The sequence below is a fragment of the Phyllostomus discolor genome, chromosome 15 (assembly GCF_004126475.2).
Source record: "Phyllostomus discolor isolate MPI-MPIP mPhyDis1 chromosome 15, mPhyDis1.pri.v3, whole genome shotgun sequence".
NCBI classification, from domain to species: Eukaryota; Metazoa; Chordata; class Mammalia; order Chiroptera; family Phyllostomidae; genus Phyllostomus; species Phyllostomus discolor.
The window spans coordinates 25837130-25854779 of NC_040917.2; the positions used below are offsets into that span (position 1 = coordinate 25837130).

Below are 17650 nucleotides of genomic sequence, written 5' to 3' on the forward strand. Positions count from 1 at the left end.
GGTTGCGGGCCAGGTCCCCAGTAGGGGGCGCTCGAGAGGCAGCCACACATTGATGTTTCTCTCCCTCTCTTTCTCCCTCCCTTTCCCGTTCTCTAAAAATAAATAAGTACAATCTTTTTAAAAAAGTAAGTGGACAGTAAACGCTGGGAAAAGCAGATTACCTTTCCTGACAAGGGCGGGCCTCGCCCAATCAGTTGAAGGCCTCAACAGAACCGAGGCTGACCACCCTGTGAGGAAGAGGGGTCCTGCATGCTGACCACCTTTGGGCCACACAGCAAATCTTCCCAGGGTCGCCAGCCCGAGGGCCCACCCTGCAGATTCAGAGGCTCTCAGCCTTCCATTTTCAGGGTGAAACCCTGAAATCCCCCCTCGCCACCCCAGGGCTGTGCAGCCAGCCCGCCTCCTGCAGTGCGTTTGGGCACGTCTGAGAAAGCGACCGCGTGGGGGCGGACGGCTGGGACCCCGGGCTGGGAGGCTGGAGCAGGGATGAGCCTTCCTTAGCGCCTGACCAGGACAACGCCCCCACCCCCGCCCCAGCCCTACCCCCTCACCCCATCCCCGCAACCTCCGCGCCAGCAGCCCTGCTTCCCAGGGGGCCGGCCTGCCTGCGCAGCCTTCGACCTCCTCAACCTTCCTTCCCGGCGCCGCCCCCCCGCCCCCCCCCCCCGCCCCAAACACACACACCCGAGATCCCTGCAGCTCCTACACCTGCGGTCCCAAGTCTTGAGCGTTTGTCCGGCCGGTGCTACCCCGCTTCCTGCTCAAACCTCCCAAATCCGCCTGGCTCTGCCTCCTGCACCCGGCTCGCCGCCGCCCCCCCACCCCGCCCACCCCGCGACCCGCCCCCCACTGCGCGCCCAGGGTCCTGGCCCTGCCTCTGTGTTTCGATCACTGTCTGGGGCGGGGGTGGTGGGTGCACTGGGGAATGAACCTGAATTAGTTTCTTGAGCAAATGAGAACGGGGGAGCGAAGGAATGAATGATGGGCGGGCTGGGCACGTGGCTCGCAGTGCGCAGCGGCGGGAGGAGGGCTTGGCCGGGCGGAGGAGGGGAGGCAGTGCCGGCTCGCGGGGCGCGCGGGAGCAGGGAGGGCGCGGCGCCCCCGCCGCCTCCGTGCCCTCTCCCGCCCCGGGGCCTCGGAAATGGAGCTGCCCGGCCAGGCCTGGCCAGGGCGCTTGGACGAGGGCGGCGCTCGGGCGCAGAGGAGCCTCCTCCCGCCCCGGCCGCGGGAACCGGCCGCGCCGGGGGGGTCCCGCAGGCGGGCGCCCGAAATCGGGCGCAGGGGGACAGCCTCGTCTCTGGGACCAGAGCCCCTGCAGGCCGCCCATCCGCGCTGACAACCTCTCGCCCTGTACGCGGCCCCGCCCGTCTCCGGGGTGGGACTCTGAGCCCGGCCGGGCGCCTTCCCCCCTCCTCCGCGCCTTGGTACGCCCCGGGGGACAGATGTCTTGGGATCTTTAACATTTGGGATGCTGCGAATGCCGAAGTTAAATGGAATACCTCCGGGGAGGGCGGGCTGGGGGGAGGCTCGGGGGGAGGGACGGCGGCCTGGACACGCGCGCCCTGCGGCTGCGGGGCCCGGCCGGGGCGCGCGGGCGCGGGCGCGCGGCGCTGCGGCTCCGGGGGACAGGTAAGGGGGAAACAGGGGGCCGCGGCCGGGCGAGCGGGGGATCGGCCCCTGAGCCCACCGTCCTGGGCCTTAGCGGAGGGGGCCCTGCGGAGGATGGGGAAATTCGCCCTGGGGGCGGGAACGTCGCGTTCCTACCCCACATGCCTGTTTCCAGCGCCTCCACCTTTCTCCTTGGACCCTTTCCGCCCCCCAGCTCCCTGGCCAGGTTCCGGGAAGCCCGAAAGCAGCCAGACAAAAGGAGCCAAGTCTCCGCCGCCGGGATGCGGAGGGCGTGGTGGGGGAGGGGAGAGGGTGGACAAAGGGGCTTTTAAGGAAAGTCCGGGGTTTGGTTTGGGGGCGCGTTCCCGGCTGGCCTGGGGTTCCCCGGTTCCAGCCACGCCACCATCGCTTGCGGGAGGTGAACACCTTTCTCAGCGGGAAGGGAGGAGAGGAAAGGAGGGAAACGGCGGAGGAAGGAGCCACCCCGCCCCCTCAGCCTGCAGGGTCCCGGGCCCTTCCTCTCGCGCGTCTCCGCGGCGGGCTCAGCGCTGACCGCGGGTCGTTAATTCATTCGGCGGAGTTCGGGGCGCCCGAGTGGGCCCTGTGCTGGGGGTGCGCGGAGCGGGACAGGCCCTGGCCTGCAAGGACTTCTGTCTGGGGGATCCGAAGCAACTTAAAGACCGCACCTGGCCCTGGAGAGTGGGTGGTGGAGGGGCGTGGGGGCCCTCTGATGCAGGACTTGTCCCTAGGAAGGGGTCCCCCGAGAGAGAAGCAGGTCTCTCCTCTCAGAGGTGTCTCCGGGTGCTGTGCTGTGCTTCAAGGAAACTCGGCGTCCTCCCCAGCTGCTGGTCCCAGTGCCCCTGTGCTGGGTCTGGGGCCGGGCATCCTGAGACGTGCTGGAAGTGGGGTGTCAGACCCCAAGTCCCCAGCCAGCCATGGACTGTCCACCTCCCCTTGGTATTTTGACTGGAATGGCAGACGGCCGGCCCCCGTGGGCCTGGGGGCCTTGGAGGAGAGAGGTTAGCCAGTCCAGCTCCACACCCCAGATCCTGTGAGCTGGGGAATGCTGCCTGTGGGTTTGAGGGTGCAGGGGCCTTTGGAGGCAGTGACGAGGGACTACCCGAAGGCGGGGTTCTTCACGGGGTTCAGGGGCCCCAGAACCCCCAGAGGGAATCCTGAGGGCTTGGGAACTTAGGTGGAAAACCTGTGTGTCGCCTTTCGCAGAAATGGAGCCTCAGTCACAAAATCCAGGAAGGCCGGCTGCCTGCGGCTCTGCCGCTGGTAGAGCCTGCGGGAGTCCCGTGTCTCGGGGCGCTGGCAGCTGCCGTGAAATACTGTCCGCACGCGTCACTCCTGTGAAATTCCCCACAGACACGCCTGTGCCGCCACGCCGCTGCACGGCTGTGCGCTTTTCAGGTTTTCGCCCTGCATTTCAATGTAATTGGTTCTCAGGGATTCTCTCCACCGTATGCATCCAAAGATACGGCCGCTAGCTGATTCCAGAAACTTCCATCCTCCCCACCTGGAGCTGGGGGGAGGGTGTCAATTATGTGCAAAGTCAACTCCCCTCTGTTTGAGGTGGTAAGAATGCGCAAACCTGGAGGGGCTGGGAGGGCTGTTGTTTTCCTGAGGACTGGGGGGGGCGGGGAGGGCTTCCAGTTCCTGACCCAGGGCTGGCTGCTCCCCCGGGGAGGGGGCGGGCCCCTGGCGGGGCCCCTCGGCCTCCGTGGAGCAGAGGAGGTGGTCAGCCTGGCGGAGTGGCCGCATTGTTTGGAGAGGGGCTGTGCAGGAATGCGAGGCTGCTGCAGGGGCGGCGGCGGGGGGGCGCAGTGCAGAGGGGAGGGGGCTGGGACTCCGGGCTCCATGGAAGGTGCCTGCTCTGGGGCCATGAGCCATGTTGAGGGGCCGGGCCGGGGGAGGGGGAGAATCCGAGCGTGGGGGACAGGGTGGTGCGTTTAGGGACCGAGAGGCCTCCCCACCTGGCGCCAGCAGGGCCAAACGCCAGGCCGAGCAGCCGCAGTGGGGAGAGACCGAGTTGACAGCCGTGCTGTCCAGGGGGCGGAAGAAGCCCCAGCCCGCCACGGTGTGCAGGTCACAGGCCCCACGGGGCGGAATCCGGAGACTGGGGGGGGCGGGTGTTCGGGGTCCCCCCGGCAGCTGACTGCTGGAGGGCGAGGTGGGAGTGGCGGGTGAGTCTCTGCTTCGGGTCCCCCGATCCTCGGCCTGGTTTCGGGGGAAGGTGGCCAGGGGGCCTGTGCACCTCAGGGCTCTGGAGCCGAAACCTGACTGAGGCGCAGCTGTGACCTTTGGCCCTCAGGGGTCGGTCCTGTGACCGTGGGTGAGGGTCCGGCCTCTGTCTTCTGCGACTTGGGGGTCCCCAAGGGTCACAGGAGAGACTGGTTTCCAGAGCTCGGAGTCACAACGGAAGGTCATCGGGGTCAGGAGGGCCCTTGGCTGCGGGCGGTGGGTGAGGCTGGCCAGGGCCAGGCGACAGGTGGCTTTAGCTCTGGCCTTCCCCGCCGAGACGGGCCCAGTTCCGACAGCACCTGGCTGAGGGGTCGGCGGGGTGGGACACCTGGGGGCTTATTTCCTGGAGGAACCAAGTTCCACTTGGGTCTCTGGCCCCTCGCTTGTGGGGAGTGGGCTCAGAGCCCGGGGTCCCCTGGCCCTCCCACGGAGAAGGGACGGGCCTGGGGCTGGGGCCAGTGCTCCGCGGACCCTCCTGTGGGACTACGGGAACAGGGAGCAGATGGCCTTGACCGCAGGGGAGATGCCTGAGAGAGGAACTGGGGACAACCCGGTCTTCTCGGGACCCCAGAGCCGTCCTGGGGCTTTCGGTCCAACCTGGGGGCAGCCCTCAGGCGTGCGGGACCGTGGGGCCCGGCCTAGTTCCTGCTGCTGCTGCTGCTGCCGCTCCCCGTGGACAGTGGCCCTTCACCCCGCTTCTGGGGCCTCGGAGCCTCGATTTCAGCACAGGGAAACTGAGGCTGGGGGGAGCAGCGACCTCCAGAGGCCCGAGCTGGGGTGGGGCCAGAGGGCCCTCCGGCCCCTCCTAGCTCTGTGTGTAGCCCCTGGGCCCGGAGGGCCGTGCAGACAGGACCCCGGTGCCTCCCTGTGGGGCTCCCCCACGGGGAGCCCCCTCCCTGCCGCCCGGAAGTGCAGGGGCCCGGGAGCAGCCGGGGCGGGACTGTTCCGGGAGGGACCGGCTCACCTGCTCCGCCCTCTGACTCAAGTCAGGACAGGCAGCCTGGCTCCCGGGCTCAGCAGCCTGGGAGGAGGGACGCAGGGACACAGAGCTGGGGCCGGGCGCTGGCACTGGCAGGGTTAGCGAGAGGACAGTGGGAGCCAGGGGGCCAGGTCCCAGAGCAGCGGGAGGCCCCCTGTGGCCAGGGAGACCCCCGGGCCATAGCATGTGACACCCTGGGTCCCCGACCTGGGCTCCGAGGCTGCGTTCGGACTCTGGACTCCGGGAGGAACCACAGAAGCAGGTGAGGGCGGGACTCGGGGCGGGGTGCCGCCGGTCTCTGAGCGGCCGGGCCCGCGGCCGGCACCGCCAGCTTCGGGCTTCTCCTCCTGTGGCCGGGGCCCAGAGGTGACCGGGGTGCTGGTGGGTCTCCCCACCCCGATGAGGAGCCTGCAGTTCGGAAGCCTCAGTTTCCGCAGGAGGAGGGGGAGCTGGACAGAGGCCCAGGACTTGGCTTCGGGGCACCCGTGTGAAGGAAGGACCCCCGTGGCCGGGCCTGAGGGACTGCTGTGGGTGTCTCTCCGCCTCCCCACGCCCCTTCTGTTCTCTGGGGGCCTTGTAGTTGGGCCCGTGGGCTGGGGTCTGGGGGCAGGAGGGTTCCTGGGTCGGGCAGCGGCGGGGGGCTCCGGGGCAGGGCCCCACCGTGGGCAGAGCAGCTGGGGCGCGGCCCGAGGAGGGGGCCTGTGGCAGGGCTGTGTTTTATGCCGTGTCCCCTGCCCTGTGACAGTCGGGGGCCCCGAGAGGCACAGTGACTTTCCTGGGGTGACAGGGACTCGAGTCTGGGGCCCCGACCTGGGGCCCCTGCTGCGGGCTCAGCGTTTGGTTGGGACCACCAAAAGCTGGCCCCTCCCGCCGGACCCGGCCGACCTGGGCTGGGGGTGCAAGCCGGGCTCTCCACCGGCCCCCCGCCCCTCGTCCTCAGAACTGCCCCCCTCTGCTCCAGGCGGCACAGCTTCCCCAAGGCAACTCCTTCCGGGTTAATGATTAGTGAGCAAGTGTGACTAATTCTCGATCCTTACCCTTCCCTGTCCAGAGCCTGCCGAGACCACCCTGCTCCGGCCGGGCCTAGGCCCTGGGGAGGGTCGGAGGGTGCCTGCCGCCGCCCTTCAGTGCGGCCCCGCCTCACCTCTTGGAGAGGAGGGGTTGGGAGGGATGCACGGGGCAGAGCACCCCCTCCCCACCACCCCGACATGCTCCCGGGTCTGCAAAGGCCCCACATCAGCCTCTTCTGTTTGGAGCCCTGCCCCCGCCCGCCTGGGAGGCTGTGGCCCCAGGCGTGGGGCACAGGGGTCCGGGGAAGCGTCTCCCTCCTGCTCCCCTGTCTGCACGGGTGGTGGAGAGGTGGCCGCTGCCAGTCTCTGCCTCGCTCTGCGCTGGCTTTCCCCCCGGGGGGCGGGCGGGTGGAGGGGCAGCCCCGGGCCCCCGCCTAGGGTCCTGGGCCCCCGGCAGGCAGGGTGAGCTGCAGACGGAAGCCTGGGCGGCCTGGGCCGCTGTTGCTCAACGGGCTGACTCAGTGAGGAGGTAGCTGGGCTCTCAGACGGCCGCCCGCCCCGCCCCACCCGCCTCCCTACCCCTGCCCCACTCCAGCCGCTGCGCCGCCCGTGGATGTGGGGAGGCGTGGGGGCGGGCAGCAGGTGCTGCTCTCCTGACAGGTGCCAGCTGGGCTGAGAGACACAGCAGGGACCGTCCCTGAGCCACCTCTGCTCCCAGGCCCCAGGCGGCTTCCGCTCTAGTCACCTCCTCCCTGCCCTTCTCGCAGCCCTGACGGCCTCCTGGGGCTCCCCTGGCCGTGGGGGCTGGGGTCCAGGCCGAGCTGCCCTCGAGGGGGGGTCTCCTGGGCGTGGGCGGCGTCCTGGGAGCTGGTCCGGGGCATGGGCGCAGCCCTCTGGGACCTGCCCGGGTGAACCCCCTGGTCAGGGAGCAGGGCGGCCTGGGCTGGGGGGCCGGGGCCCGGCTGAGTGCCCAGTGTCAGCACTTCCTGAGGGTCCCTCACCCGCCGGGCAGCAGTGGGGCCTCATGCCTCCCGGGCTCGATGCAGGGGGCCGGGACCCCACCTGCTCCCCTCCCCTCGCGCTGTCCCGGGAAGTCGTTTTTTGCCTCTTTCCCTGCCAACCTGTTTCCCAGGGTCAGTGGTTCCTGGGGCCATCCCCGCTGCCCACCCCCCTGGGTGAGAGGACTGTCCGGGAAGGAGGCAGCCGGGGCCCTCGAGCCTGACCCCTCAGCGCTGCTCGGAGCCCAGGGGGCGGACTCGTAGCTTCTGCTTCTGTCTCGTTCCAGCTGGGGAAGCTCCAGGCCGCCGGCGCGGCCCGGCCCAGGCCGGGAGGGGTGCCGTGCCTCCTGGCCCCAGAAGCCCACCATGGAGGCCAAGGACGAGGCCAGCGACACCGACAGCGGCGTCATCCTGCAGTCTGGTGAGTGGCTCGGGAGGCCCGCACCCCCAGGCGGGGGCTGGCCAGGGGGAGACACTCAGGGACTATGTGTGGGTGGGGGTGGGGTGCGGGGCGGGGGTGGGAACTGGGAGGGCTGGACAGTTTCTCTCGCCGGAGGCGCCGGCCTGGAGTCTGATCCTATCGGGCACAGACGTCTTCCCCGCCTTCCCTGTCCTCCCGGTCTTCCCCCGGGGACGCCAGTGATCACTCAGACGGAAAGTCCCTCTGGTCAGGGCCCGAGCCGCGGGCCCAGGCTCGCCCGGCCCGGCGGAGGACGGGGAGGAGAAGAGACGCACACGCCTGTACGTGTGTGGGGGGGGCACACGCTTCCCTACGGGGGCCTGGCCTGTGCGGGCCCCCCCCCTGAGCGCGTGCCCTGCGCCCGCAGGACCCGACAGCCCGGTGTCGCCGCTGAAGGAGCTGAAGGGGGCCAAGGAGCTGACGCACGCCATGCGCAAGCAGCAGCGGGCGCTGGAGGCGCGCCTGGAGGCCTGCCTGCAGGAGCTGCGCGGGCTGTGCCTGCGGGAGGCGGTGAGGCCCCGCCCCGCCCCCCGCCCCCTGTCCCGGGGCTCCCTGGGGAGCCACGTCGGGGGTGCTGGGGCTGCCGGAAGGGGAATTCTGGAAAGGAGAGGGGAGCATGGTGCCCCGAGTCCTGGGTGTGGGTGCTGGCTGCTCCGGGCGGGGAGAGGCCCACGGTGTCGGGGGACCGAGCAGATGGAGGCGCGGCCTGGGTCAGGGGGCAGCTCTGGAGGAGGGGGGTGAGGAGGCTGAAGGAAGTGGGGGGGGCGCTAGAGAACACCGGTGTCACCACCCTGGGGACCACAGCGGTGGAGGTGTCCTGGAGGTGGGCGGAGCCGGAGGGGACAGGCCCCGCCCAGTCCCCGGGGCTGGCCAATGGAGCGGAGAGGGGCGTGGCCTGAGCTGGACGTTGCCTCCGCCGCAGGAGCTGACGGGCGTCCTGCCAGCCGAGTACCCCCTCAAACCTGGGGAAACAGCCCCCAAAGTCCGCCGCAGGATCGGGGCCGCCTACAAGCTGGATGAGCGGGCCCTGCACAGAGAGGTGAGGAAGTGAGGGGTCTCCGAGGAGGACCCCAGAGGAGGTGGGGGGTCCCCGAGGGTGGGTCCGGAGCCGGGACTTCACGGCTGGACGGGGACGCTGAGCACGCTGCGCCTCTCCAGTGCTTGGTGGCCTCCCCCGGCACACCCGAGAGGCGGCTGGGCTGTGTGTGGGCCCGGGGCACCCCGGAGGGTGTGGCCCAGGTGGCCGTGGGGACGGTATGCCACCCCAGGGAGCAGGGCAGCGGGCAGCTCCGGGGAGGACGTGGCCTCGGCCCCCGGTGGGCAGAGGTCACCGAAGAGCTCAGCCAGCGGCCCAGTGAGGCGGTGACCTGATCAGACTGGTCGCTGCGGCCCCCGGACTGCCCTCCCTCTCGTCAGGGTGGCGGCCCGGGTCCTCCTAGGGGGCCTCCCCTGAGCCGTGAGTTGTGACAGTCCACCCCGGCCGGCTCGCCTGCCCAACCCTCTGGAGTCAGGAGGGAAGGTGCCCCGGTGGGTCCAGGCCGGCTCTCCGGGCCAACAGCTGCTTGGCTGCTGGGCACCTCCCCGCACTGCACCCTCCGCCCCAGGTCGGCGGATCGGGGGCTCCGGGCCGGCCTGTTCTCTGCGCCCCCGCTCACCCTGCCCCTCCCCCTCTCCCCGGCGCCCGCCCGCCCCCGCAGGACCCCCTGAGCGGCCTGGAGCAGGAGCTGGCCCTGCAGCTGCAGATCGCCGAGGCCGCGCGCCGCCTGAGCCGCGAGGAGAGGCTGAGCCGGCAGGCCCGCCGGCAGCGGAAGCGCGCCCTGCTGCAGGAGGAGCAGAGGCTGCGCGCCCTGGAGCGCTGCCTGGGCGAGCAGCGGCGCCACCGCGCCTCCCTCCCCGCCGCCGCGCCGGCCCTGGACCCAGGTGACCCTGCCCGCCCTGCCAGCCTCTGCCCCCCAGCCCTTTAGGGGGCGCCCCTCCTTCCTTCCGCGTCCTCCCAGAACCCACCGCCCCCAGGAGACCCCCTGGACGGAAGGCTCGCCCCAGGCGGGCCCAGAGCCGGTTCCGAGGGTCCTCACCTTCCCGCCCTCACGCCCTCCCGGCCCTGGGCTGCCCAGCCCAGAGGGGGTGCAGGGCAGATTCCGGTCAGTCCCCAGGGCCGCCCTGGGCCATTCAGAGTGGAACCCCGTCCCAGCAGTGCCCTGCCCGCCGTCCCTTCACCTTCGGGGACCACCTGGCTAAGGGCGCGCCCCTTCCCCTTTCCCCTATTGCGTCCCTCAGCTCCACGGCCTGGGGGCAGGCAGATGTGGGGCGCCTGGTGAGTTATTGGGGTCCAGGACCAGCCGTTGGGGGTTCAGCGGTGAGGGGACTGTAGGAGGGGAGGGGTGGGCCTGGGGTGGAACTGGATTCCAGGCGTGGCCTCAGCGGGACCGGGACCGCTGGGCTGGGTGGGTTGCCGATTGCTGACTGATTATGCGCAGCCCCCACCCCCTCAGGCCCCAGCCCCACCCCTCAGGTGGGGGGCTGGCTCTTTGTCCAGTTGGGACCTTGGAGTTGGGACCTTGGACGGAGCTCTTCCTGTCCCCTGCCTGGTGACCCACGCCTCGGGCAGTCCCACGTGGGCACCTGATTTAGGGTAGGAAGGGTGTGACCAGACACCTCCCAGCCCCCCTCCCGCCGCCTCCAGCCAGGGGTAGAGGCTGAGGAGGGAGGCTGACCCAGGAAGCACGGGGCACGGGGTGTGACCAGCTCCGGGGCCGACCTCTCTGGTTGAAGGCCTGTGGCCTGCACAGGACACCGCTGTCCCCGAGGCTCTGAGGGAGGCGGCAGCAGCATCAGTCCCCCCTGCGCCCCCCCAGAGCTGGCCACGGCTGTCCCGTGCCGGTCGCCGTCATAAAGAAGTTCCGAGGCGGCCGCATGCCTGCCTTCAGGGTTTTCTGGGTGCCCGGCTGGGCGTTCTGTCCGCCGTCGGGAGAGCGGGCTCGGAGCCCGGCTGCGGCCAGGGGGTCCGGGCGTGAGTTCCAATGGCTGCCTGTGGGTGGACTGACCCCCAAGGTGGCATCCCTCCTGCAGGCCCCGTTTCCGGGGCAGCTGCCGGGAGGGGCTCTCGGCGTTTCCCCCTAGACGGGTGCTGGGAGGGGCCCCTGAGCGGGCACAGCCAGCGTGCGGTTACTGGCACAGTGGAAACGAAAACCTTGTTTTCCTGCTCGTTGTCCGCAAACCCAGTTGAAGATAATGGCAGAGTGGGGGGGTCCACCCGGGTCGCGTGAGGCGGATTCTCACCATCAGGGGGTCGCAGTTGGCTGCGGGCAGTGGCCAGCGCAGGCCCCTCGGCTCTGCTGGGGCCCAGCCAGGTCGGTGGCCGGTTGGATGCCCTCCTCCGGCCGGCCCAGCCTGGCCGGCTCGGTCCCACAGGCCCGCACTCAGAGCCGCATTCGATGGCTCCTGGCGGTGGGGCTGAGTTCTCCCAGCTGGGTCCCTGGCATCTGTGGAAGCCGAGACGGTAGCTCAGAAGTGAGCCGAGCGCCTCCCTGCCGAGGGCCTCGCGGAGCTCTCCCCGCCCCCCCCCCCAGCAAACGCTGGCTGTTTCTGACAGAAGGGGAAACCGAGGCCCGGGGCATGGAAAATGCTTGTTCAGGGTTTCAAAAGTGACGTCGGCCGGGAGGAAATCGGGTTTCCTGACTCCTGGCTTTTAACTTCTGCCTTTTTTCTGTTTCCAAGCAATACATGGACACCAGTAGGGGGCTGAACACACAGCAGGCACTTCCCGAGGGGGTCCCCGGTGGGGGGGCAGGGCGGGGCCAGGCCTGGTGGCCCCGACGTCTGGGGGTGCCGCCTCAGCTCCTCTCCTCTCCCCCCAGAGCTCTGCGTCTCGGACGACAGCTCCCTCTCAGACGGGCTGCTCCTGGAGGAAGGTGAGTGGGGCCGTGTAGGGACGACTGTCAGGGCCGGGACCCCGTGGCAGGACCCCGGGTTCAGGCAGAGTGCACGGGCGAGGACTGCCATCGGGGAGCAGGTGGATGCGACCCACAGGTCTCCCCGACCCCCCGCCCCAGCCGACACTGGCGTCTCCGTGCCCCAGCCCGAGTGCAGCGAGCGTGGGGACGCACTGGCCACTTTCCCTTCTAGATGCCCGGTCACCCAGTCGGGAGAGGGAGGGTCCGTTCCAGCTGGGCCCAGGGCCCCCTGCTTTGCTCTGGGGCGTTGATTTCTGTGTGCACCTGTGGGAGCCGAAGGGCCTCCTGGCGCAGCCATTGTGCTTGGCGAGAGGAGAGTGGCGGGAAGCAGAGGTCCTCCACTGTGACCCCTGTGTACGAACTGCAAGGGTGCGGGGGTCAAGGAGGCCGAGACGGGGACAGTCCCACCCGGGGGAGTGCCCGGACCCATGAGGCAGGGAAAACAGGCGAGCGGACGGTTTGCCGCGGCACCAGGAGCCAAGGTTACGGGGGGGAGGTGATGAGAGGCAGGGCGAGTCCACCTGGGCAGGCTTCTTGGAGGAGGCAGGCGTCCACCCGGGCCGTGAGGCAGCCACTGAGCCCCAGAGGAGGAGGCGTTGTTTTCGTTTCTGACTCTCTGGGCCCAGAGCCACGGCCGGCACAGCCGGACAGGCAGCCGGGGGAGGCAGGTTCCTGCCGGGCCGGTTCCCCAGCCGCTGCCTCCACAGGTCTCTCTGCTCCTCCAGAGGAGGCCCGGGTGCCGGAGCCCGCCCCGGCGTCCCCGCCCCAGAGCCTGGAGGGGCTGCAGCCTGCGGGGCCCGAGCCGGGGGGCCTGGACCCGGCCCCCATCCAGAACGGCCCCTGGAAGGAGACCAGCCTGGACCAGCCCTACCAGAAGCCGGGGAAGGCTTCAGACTCCAGCAGCGAGTCCAGGTCGGGGAGGGGGTCGGGGAGGCGGGGCTGGGAGCTGGGGGGCTGCCCTGTCCCCAGCTGTGACACCCGCCCTGACCCACTCCTGGTCCTCCTGCAGCAGCCCGGCCACCACGCCACAGGACTGGCCCGCCTCCTGCCACGCGGTCCCGGTCCGTAGCGTCCCCGGCCAGCGGCAGGGCCGGACGAGTGCCCCGGCCACGCCTGACATGCAGGGGCGGAGGGCCCAGTCGCAGTCTGTGAGGTAAGGGGCAGGGGCACAGGGGGTGGGGGACCCACCCTGGAGAGCCCGCCGTGCAGGGGAATGGCTCCTAGGCACAGGCAGGCGCCTGGGGGCAGCGCTGGCCGGGGCCTGCTCGGGGACCCCCAGCCCGGGACGCCTGGGCAAATCGTTCTTGGGGCCTCTCTCTCCCCACGTCCCCCGGTTTGTCCTTCTGCACAAGCCCCCCCGGCTGCCACCCTGTTCTCCTGGCGACGGACTGTGGGTGTCGGTGGGCACCCGTGTGCTGGTCTCTGACCACGTGCCGCCGAGTCCCGTGAGTCCCATGGTTCCATGTCCTGTGAGTGACGCTCGTGGCTGCGAATGCCCAGTCCACCAAAGCCGAGCCGCTGCCCCCGCGGGAGCCCAGCGTCAGGTCCCCAAGGGCATCTGCGCACGGCGTCCCCGTCAGCGGCATCTGGACCTCATTCTGCGGGACTTCCTGTCAAAGATCTAGTGTTCAGTACACGTTGTTGACGGGTCAACACGGACCCCGGGTCCCGGGGAAGCTGGTCACCACCTTCGGGGCGGGGGGCAGGTGCGGGGGACACAGAAGCAGGTTGCCAGGGTGACACAAGCAACCCACACAGCGATCAGTCCACGAGGGCACGAGGGTGAGCTGCGTCTCACTCGCTCTCAGCTGTAACCCTGCCGTTGCCCGCCCCCCCGTCCCCTCCCCGAGGCCTGTCACCCCCTCGGGCCGGGGACACCGGGCAGTGTCCGTGTGGAGCGGTGACGTCGCTCACCAACAAAAAGCACAGAAATGCAAGCGTCCGTTCGCCGGGGTCCGCGCTGGCCGGCCTCCCGCCTGGCCTGGCCGCCGTGCCCGCCCCTCGGACTCAGGGTGTCCGTCTGTCTTCGTCCGCCCCCAGGATGGACTCCTTCCGGGCAGGGCCCCGCCGCCGCCCCACGCACTACACGGTGACCGTGCCCAGCTCCTGCTGGCCCCCGAGCGGGCCCCCGCGGCCGCCCCACGCGCCGCCCCACTCCTGCTCCGAGGACAGCGGCTCCGACGGCTCCAGCGTGTCCCACGCCACCTCGCCCGGCAGCAGCAGCCCGGACGTCTACGCCCTGCAGCCGCTGTCCCCGCCCCGGGCGCCCGGCTACCCCGGGGCCTGGGGCCCGGACGCCCCCCGCCCCTCGCTGCTGCTGCCCCCCGGGCCCTTCCCGGCCGAGCTGTACGTGCTGGTGCGCGAGGGCTGCCTGCCGCCCGGGGAGGCGAGCCACGCGGCCCTGGAGGAGGAGCGGCTGGCCCTGCGCCTGCAGCAGCTGCAGCACCTGCAGCAGCACGTGCGCCCCCGCGGGCGCCCGGCGCGCACGCCCTCCCTCAAGGACAGCCCCGCCGGCCGCGCGCTCTGCCGGGCGGCCGTGACCCAGGAGCTGCAGTCCTGGCACGAGCGAGCCCGCCTGCGGGGAGCGCGCCCCCACTCGCTGGACCGCCAGGGCGCCTTCCGCCTGCGCAGCCTGCCCCTGGGGCGCTCCCTGGGGCCCCGGACACAGGTGAGGGCCCCGGGTGTTGTGCCTTCCGGCCAGAGGAGGGTGGCCAGCCCCACAGTCTGCCGGCCGGGAGATCGCCAGCTGGATGGACAGGCCCACCCCATCCCCTCGTGGCTTTGGGAGGCACCCGGGGCCCCGGCTGTGTGTCCCACTCACGAGTACAACCCCACGCCAGCCACGGGAGAGGGTCCCCCCGAGAGCTGAGGCCTCACACCAGAGTCCGGCCCTCATCAACGCCCCCCAGCTGTCCCGGCTCCAGGGGCCAGGACAGAGGGGCGCTGGGACGGGTGGACCGAAGCCAGAGCTCAGGGCAGCCTGTCCGCCAGCAGCCTCACCGACACCCTGCCTGTGGGCGAGCTGCAGGGCAGGGCACCGTGTAGGTTAAGGGTGCAGAGCCAAAGGCAGACCGTCCGGGTTCAAACCTCGGCCCTGCCCCTCCCTAGCGATGTGGACGGGCAGGCCGGTGAACGCCCAGGCTCTCAGCCCTGGGTAGGGAGGGAGCACTTTCACCCCAGACTGTCGGGGACTTGCACTGAGTGGCTGGGTGTGAAAAGGGTTGGGGGAGCAGGCATTGTGAGCACCAGACAGCTGGGCCTGGACCAGGTGGGGCTGAGCACCCTGGCCTGCGATGTGGGCGGCCACTGGGGTCTGCGGCCAGTTTCCTCACTCTGGAGCGGGGGGTAGCACCCACGAGTGCATTCTGCTTACCCGGGGGCCGAGGGCTCTGCGGGGGCCACGCTCCTGAAGTAGGCCGCAGGCTGCTCCTCCGAGACCCTCGCTGCCACCGGCAGGCCCGGCTGGACGTGGGTGTCCCCCGCCTTCCACCGCTTCAGGCCGGGCCACAGCCGGCCCCGGCCCCGGCCGCACCCTCCTCCGTGCCCTCCCTGCGAGCCCGGACCTGCCGGTGGCCCAGCCCCAGTCCGGCCCAACCCGCCAGACAGGGAGGGTGCTGAGAAGGAGCTCAGGAGAGGGGGTCGGAGGTCAGGCGCCCGTCACACCCCTAGGACAGTGGGGGGGGAGGGGGTGAAGGGTGATTCCCTGGGGGACAAGCTGCCGCCGGCCGGGAGTCCTGGGGACCGGAGCGGTGCCCCTGGGCGTGCACGTGGGCCGCCCACCGGCCTGCTCACCTCCCGCCTCTGCCCCCCCCCCCTCCGGCAGGTGCCCGCCGTGTGTGTGCTGCGCCGATCGCCCGAGGGGGCGCCCGTGCAGGTCTTCGTCCCCGAGAATGGAGAGATCATCAGCCAGGTGTAGCCGTGGCCGGCGCCCTGGGCCCCCGAGAGTGCGCTGCTCCCCGGCGGGGCTGCGACCCCTCCTGTGCCTTCCGCAGCTCCCCCGCCCCCATCGCCGGCCGATGGCCTGGAGCTGAGACTTCCTTTTCTTTTTAAACCAGTTTTTGTTCAGAAGTCCTGGTCTGTGGGTTTATATTGTCGTTTGTTCCCAAGATGGCTGTCCCGTGGCGGTGCCCCTCAGAGACTGGCCGACCGGCCCCGAGGCCCCCCGCCTGTCGGACTCACAGCGCGCCTCCGTACGCAGCCCGAGTGGCGGGGTGCGGGGGCAGCCGGGGCCACAGCGGGTGCCCCCACACTGCACCCTCTGGTTCCGAGAGCGTCCCTGAGAACAGCCGGCACCCCCGGCCCTGCTCCCCAGCTCTCTGGGCACCACAGCGGTGCTGGCTGGGGAGCCCCTGCCCCCCGACACTGTGCTCTGTGACGCACGCACCGAGCGAGGGCGCCCGGTCTGTGTCCTGGTGGAGGCCCGTCTTCCTGCCCCCTCCAGACCCTGCTCAGGGTCCCCGTCACTAATGGCTCTCGGGGCCCCGTGGGCTCCCAGCGTTGGCTGGCCTCTGAGCCTTGGGCATCAGGAGGCCGGGCGGGGGCCCAGCCCGCGGTGCTGGCCGGAGAACAGCTCACTGGGACCCCTGCGCGGGGCATCCAGCCCCGTACAAACGCTGTGGACATGCACAAACACTGTGGAGAGACGGTGTGCTCCAGGGCAGGTGGGCGTGGCCACGGCCCTCCCACTTCCCGCCTCGCCCCGCCCCGCCCATCTGGGCCCTGAGAATGTTCCGGTGCCAGGGCCAGCCCTTGTTTTCCCCGGCAGCGGGGAGTGCCCACGCCAAAGGGCGTCGACGACCGGTCCCGGCAGCCGGGACTTGAGTAGGCCTGGGTGGCTGGCTGAGACGGTCCCCTGTCCGGGGCCTCTGCTGCCCGGCGCGGTGCCCAGGGGGTGGGGGGCCCTGCTCCGAGGAGGCAGGCAGAAGCCCCAGATGCTGATTGCCCCCCCACGGGGATCCTTCCCCTCCGAGGTCCCTGGATGTGGCCAGCGGCACGGACGTGGCCGCAGCCTCCAGGACACCGATGCCTGACCCCCAAGAGGCCCTGCTGTCCTGCTGGACAGAGGCGGTGCTGCCCCGGGGGCCGGCGGTCCGAGGGCTGAGGGAGGAGGGGGCACCTGCATGCGCGAATGTCCTCCTTTGGCTGTTGTCCTCGCCCAGTGTGTCTCTGAGCCCCTCCCCCGGCCCAGCCGCCTCCCCGCCCAGTGTCCTCCGGGGCACCTGCCCACACACACCTGAGCGTCCTTCACGTTAACTTATTGGTCCTGGAAGGTGCCGGCCGTGTCCTCGGCGGTGGGGCCGCACCTGTGTGGATTCTTGTGCCAAACACTCCAATAAAGTCTGTTTCTGTGACCGGCCGAGCCGACTGGGTGACGGTTCTTTCGCGCCAGGCAGCCAGCTCTCGGGGTGCCCGCCGGGGGGCTATGCGGCCGGGTCCTGGGCACTCGGTGGGCCGGATGGCATGGGAGGGGCCGCCCGCGGCTCCCCTGGCAGGATGGGAACGGGTCTCCCGGCCCGGAGCCGGGCGGGGCTGTGGTCGGCGGTGAGTGCGTCTCCGTCTCCGGCTCCTCCGGCCGGTCCAGCAGGCCCTGCTGCCCCCTCTGCAACGCTGGACACGTGGGGGCTTCCTGGGGGGGAGGGGGTGCTCTGATGAGGGACTGAGGAGGGGGAGGGGAGCTTCCACCAGGACCACCTGCCCTGCAGGGGTCGCCTCGGCCCGGGGTAGGCGTGGTGCCCCCTGCAGCGTGGTGCCCCCTGCAGCGCGGTGCCCCCTGCAGCGCCATCCCCGGAGGAGGAGGAGGAGGAGGAGGACTCGTGCCTGAGTCTGAGGTGCCGCTGCATCAGGTAGGGGCCCTGCCTGCCCCCCCCCCCCAGCTAAAGCGGGGGCTGGCCGTTCAGCCCCACGCCTGGTGCCCAGCCCTGGGGACCAGGGGTCCTTGAGGCTCAGGGCCTGGCCGGCCGAGGCCCGGGGCGTCCGTTCCTGGGGGCGGGGGCTGGGAGGGGGGCCAACTCGGTCTGACCGTGTCGGGGACACGTGGCACTGGGTGACGTGTCTCAGACGACGGTGCGGAGTTCGTCCCCAGCGTCAGGGACTCCTGGGGACGGCAGCTCCCCAGCCCCAGGACAGAGCAGGAGCGGCCCAGGGGAGGGGGGGCCAGGTGGGGCCCCCACGCAGACGGCCGCTAGGGGGCGCTCTTCTGGGGACCCCGAGTGCCAGGCGAGGGGAGCGGCCGCCTCCTCCCTGGGAGGGCAGCCTTGGGGACCCGGCCCGGGGCAGACGGGTTCCGAACGGGGACACAGGGGTGGACCCACCACTCGGGAGGTCACGTCTGAGTCTGAAACGTCCCCCGAATGAGGGGGAGACCCCCGGGCAGCCGGGGTGAATCGGGCCCTTCA

At 70.8% G+C, this 17650-nt stretch overlaps 1 protein-coding gene across 3 annotated transcripts; it reads left to right on the top strand.

Annotated features, from left to right (window-relative positions):
- Positions 1-1075: 1075 nt before the first annotated feature.
- On the top strand, positions 1076-16475 carry INAVA (innate immunity activator). 3 transcript variants are annotated; one of them, XM_036016013.1, is made up of 10 exons: positions 1076-1424; positions 7130-7263; positions 7670-7812; positions 8225-8341; positions 9000-9222; positions 11160-11213; positions 11981-12167; positions 12265-12408; positions 13296-13923; positions 15079-16475. In XM_036016013.1, the coding sequence occupies exons 2-10, from the start codon at positions 7209-7211 to the stop codon at positions 15169-15171; spliced, it is 1644 nt and encodes a 547-aa protein (XP_035871906.1). In that variant the 5' UTR covers positions 1076-1424; positions 7130-7208; the 3' UTR covers positions 15172-16475. The 3 variants fall into 3 exon arrangements, with proteins under 3 accessions (XP_035871906.1, XP_035871907.1, XP_035871905.1); XM_036016014.1 differs by lacking the exon at positions 1076-1424 and adding an exon at positions 4683-5096 and having other exon boundaries at positions 12268-12408; XM_036016012.1 differs by lacking the exon at positions 1076-1424 and adding an exon at positions 4685-5096.
- The last annotated feature ends 1175 nt before the right edge of the window (positions 16476-17650 follow it).

Bases quoted from the DNA above. Each gene is read 5' to 3' on its own strand.
- INAVA (XM_036016013.1), top strand. From the start codon at position 7,209: ATGGAGGCCAAGGACGAGGCCAGCGACACCGACAGCGGCGTCATCCTG. The intron at 11,214-11,980 runs GTGAGTGGGGCC...CTGCTCCTCCAG, and splicing joins CGGGCTGCTCCTGGAGGAAG to AGGAGGCCCGGGTGCCGGAG. The intron at 13,924-15,078 runs GTGAGGGCCCCG...CCCCTCCGGCAG, and splicing joins CCCTGGGGCCCCGGACACAG to GTGCCCGCCGTGTGTGTGCT.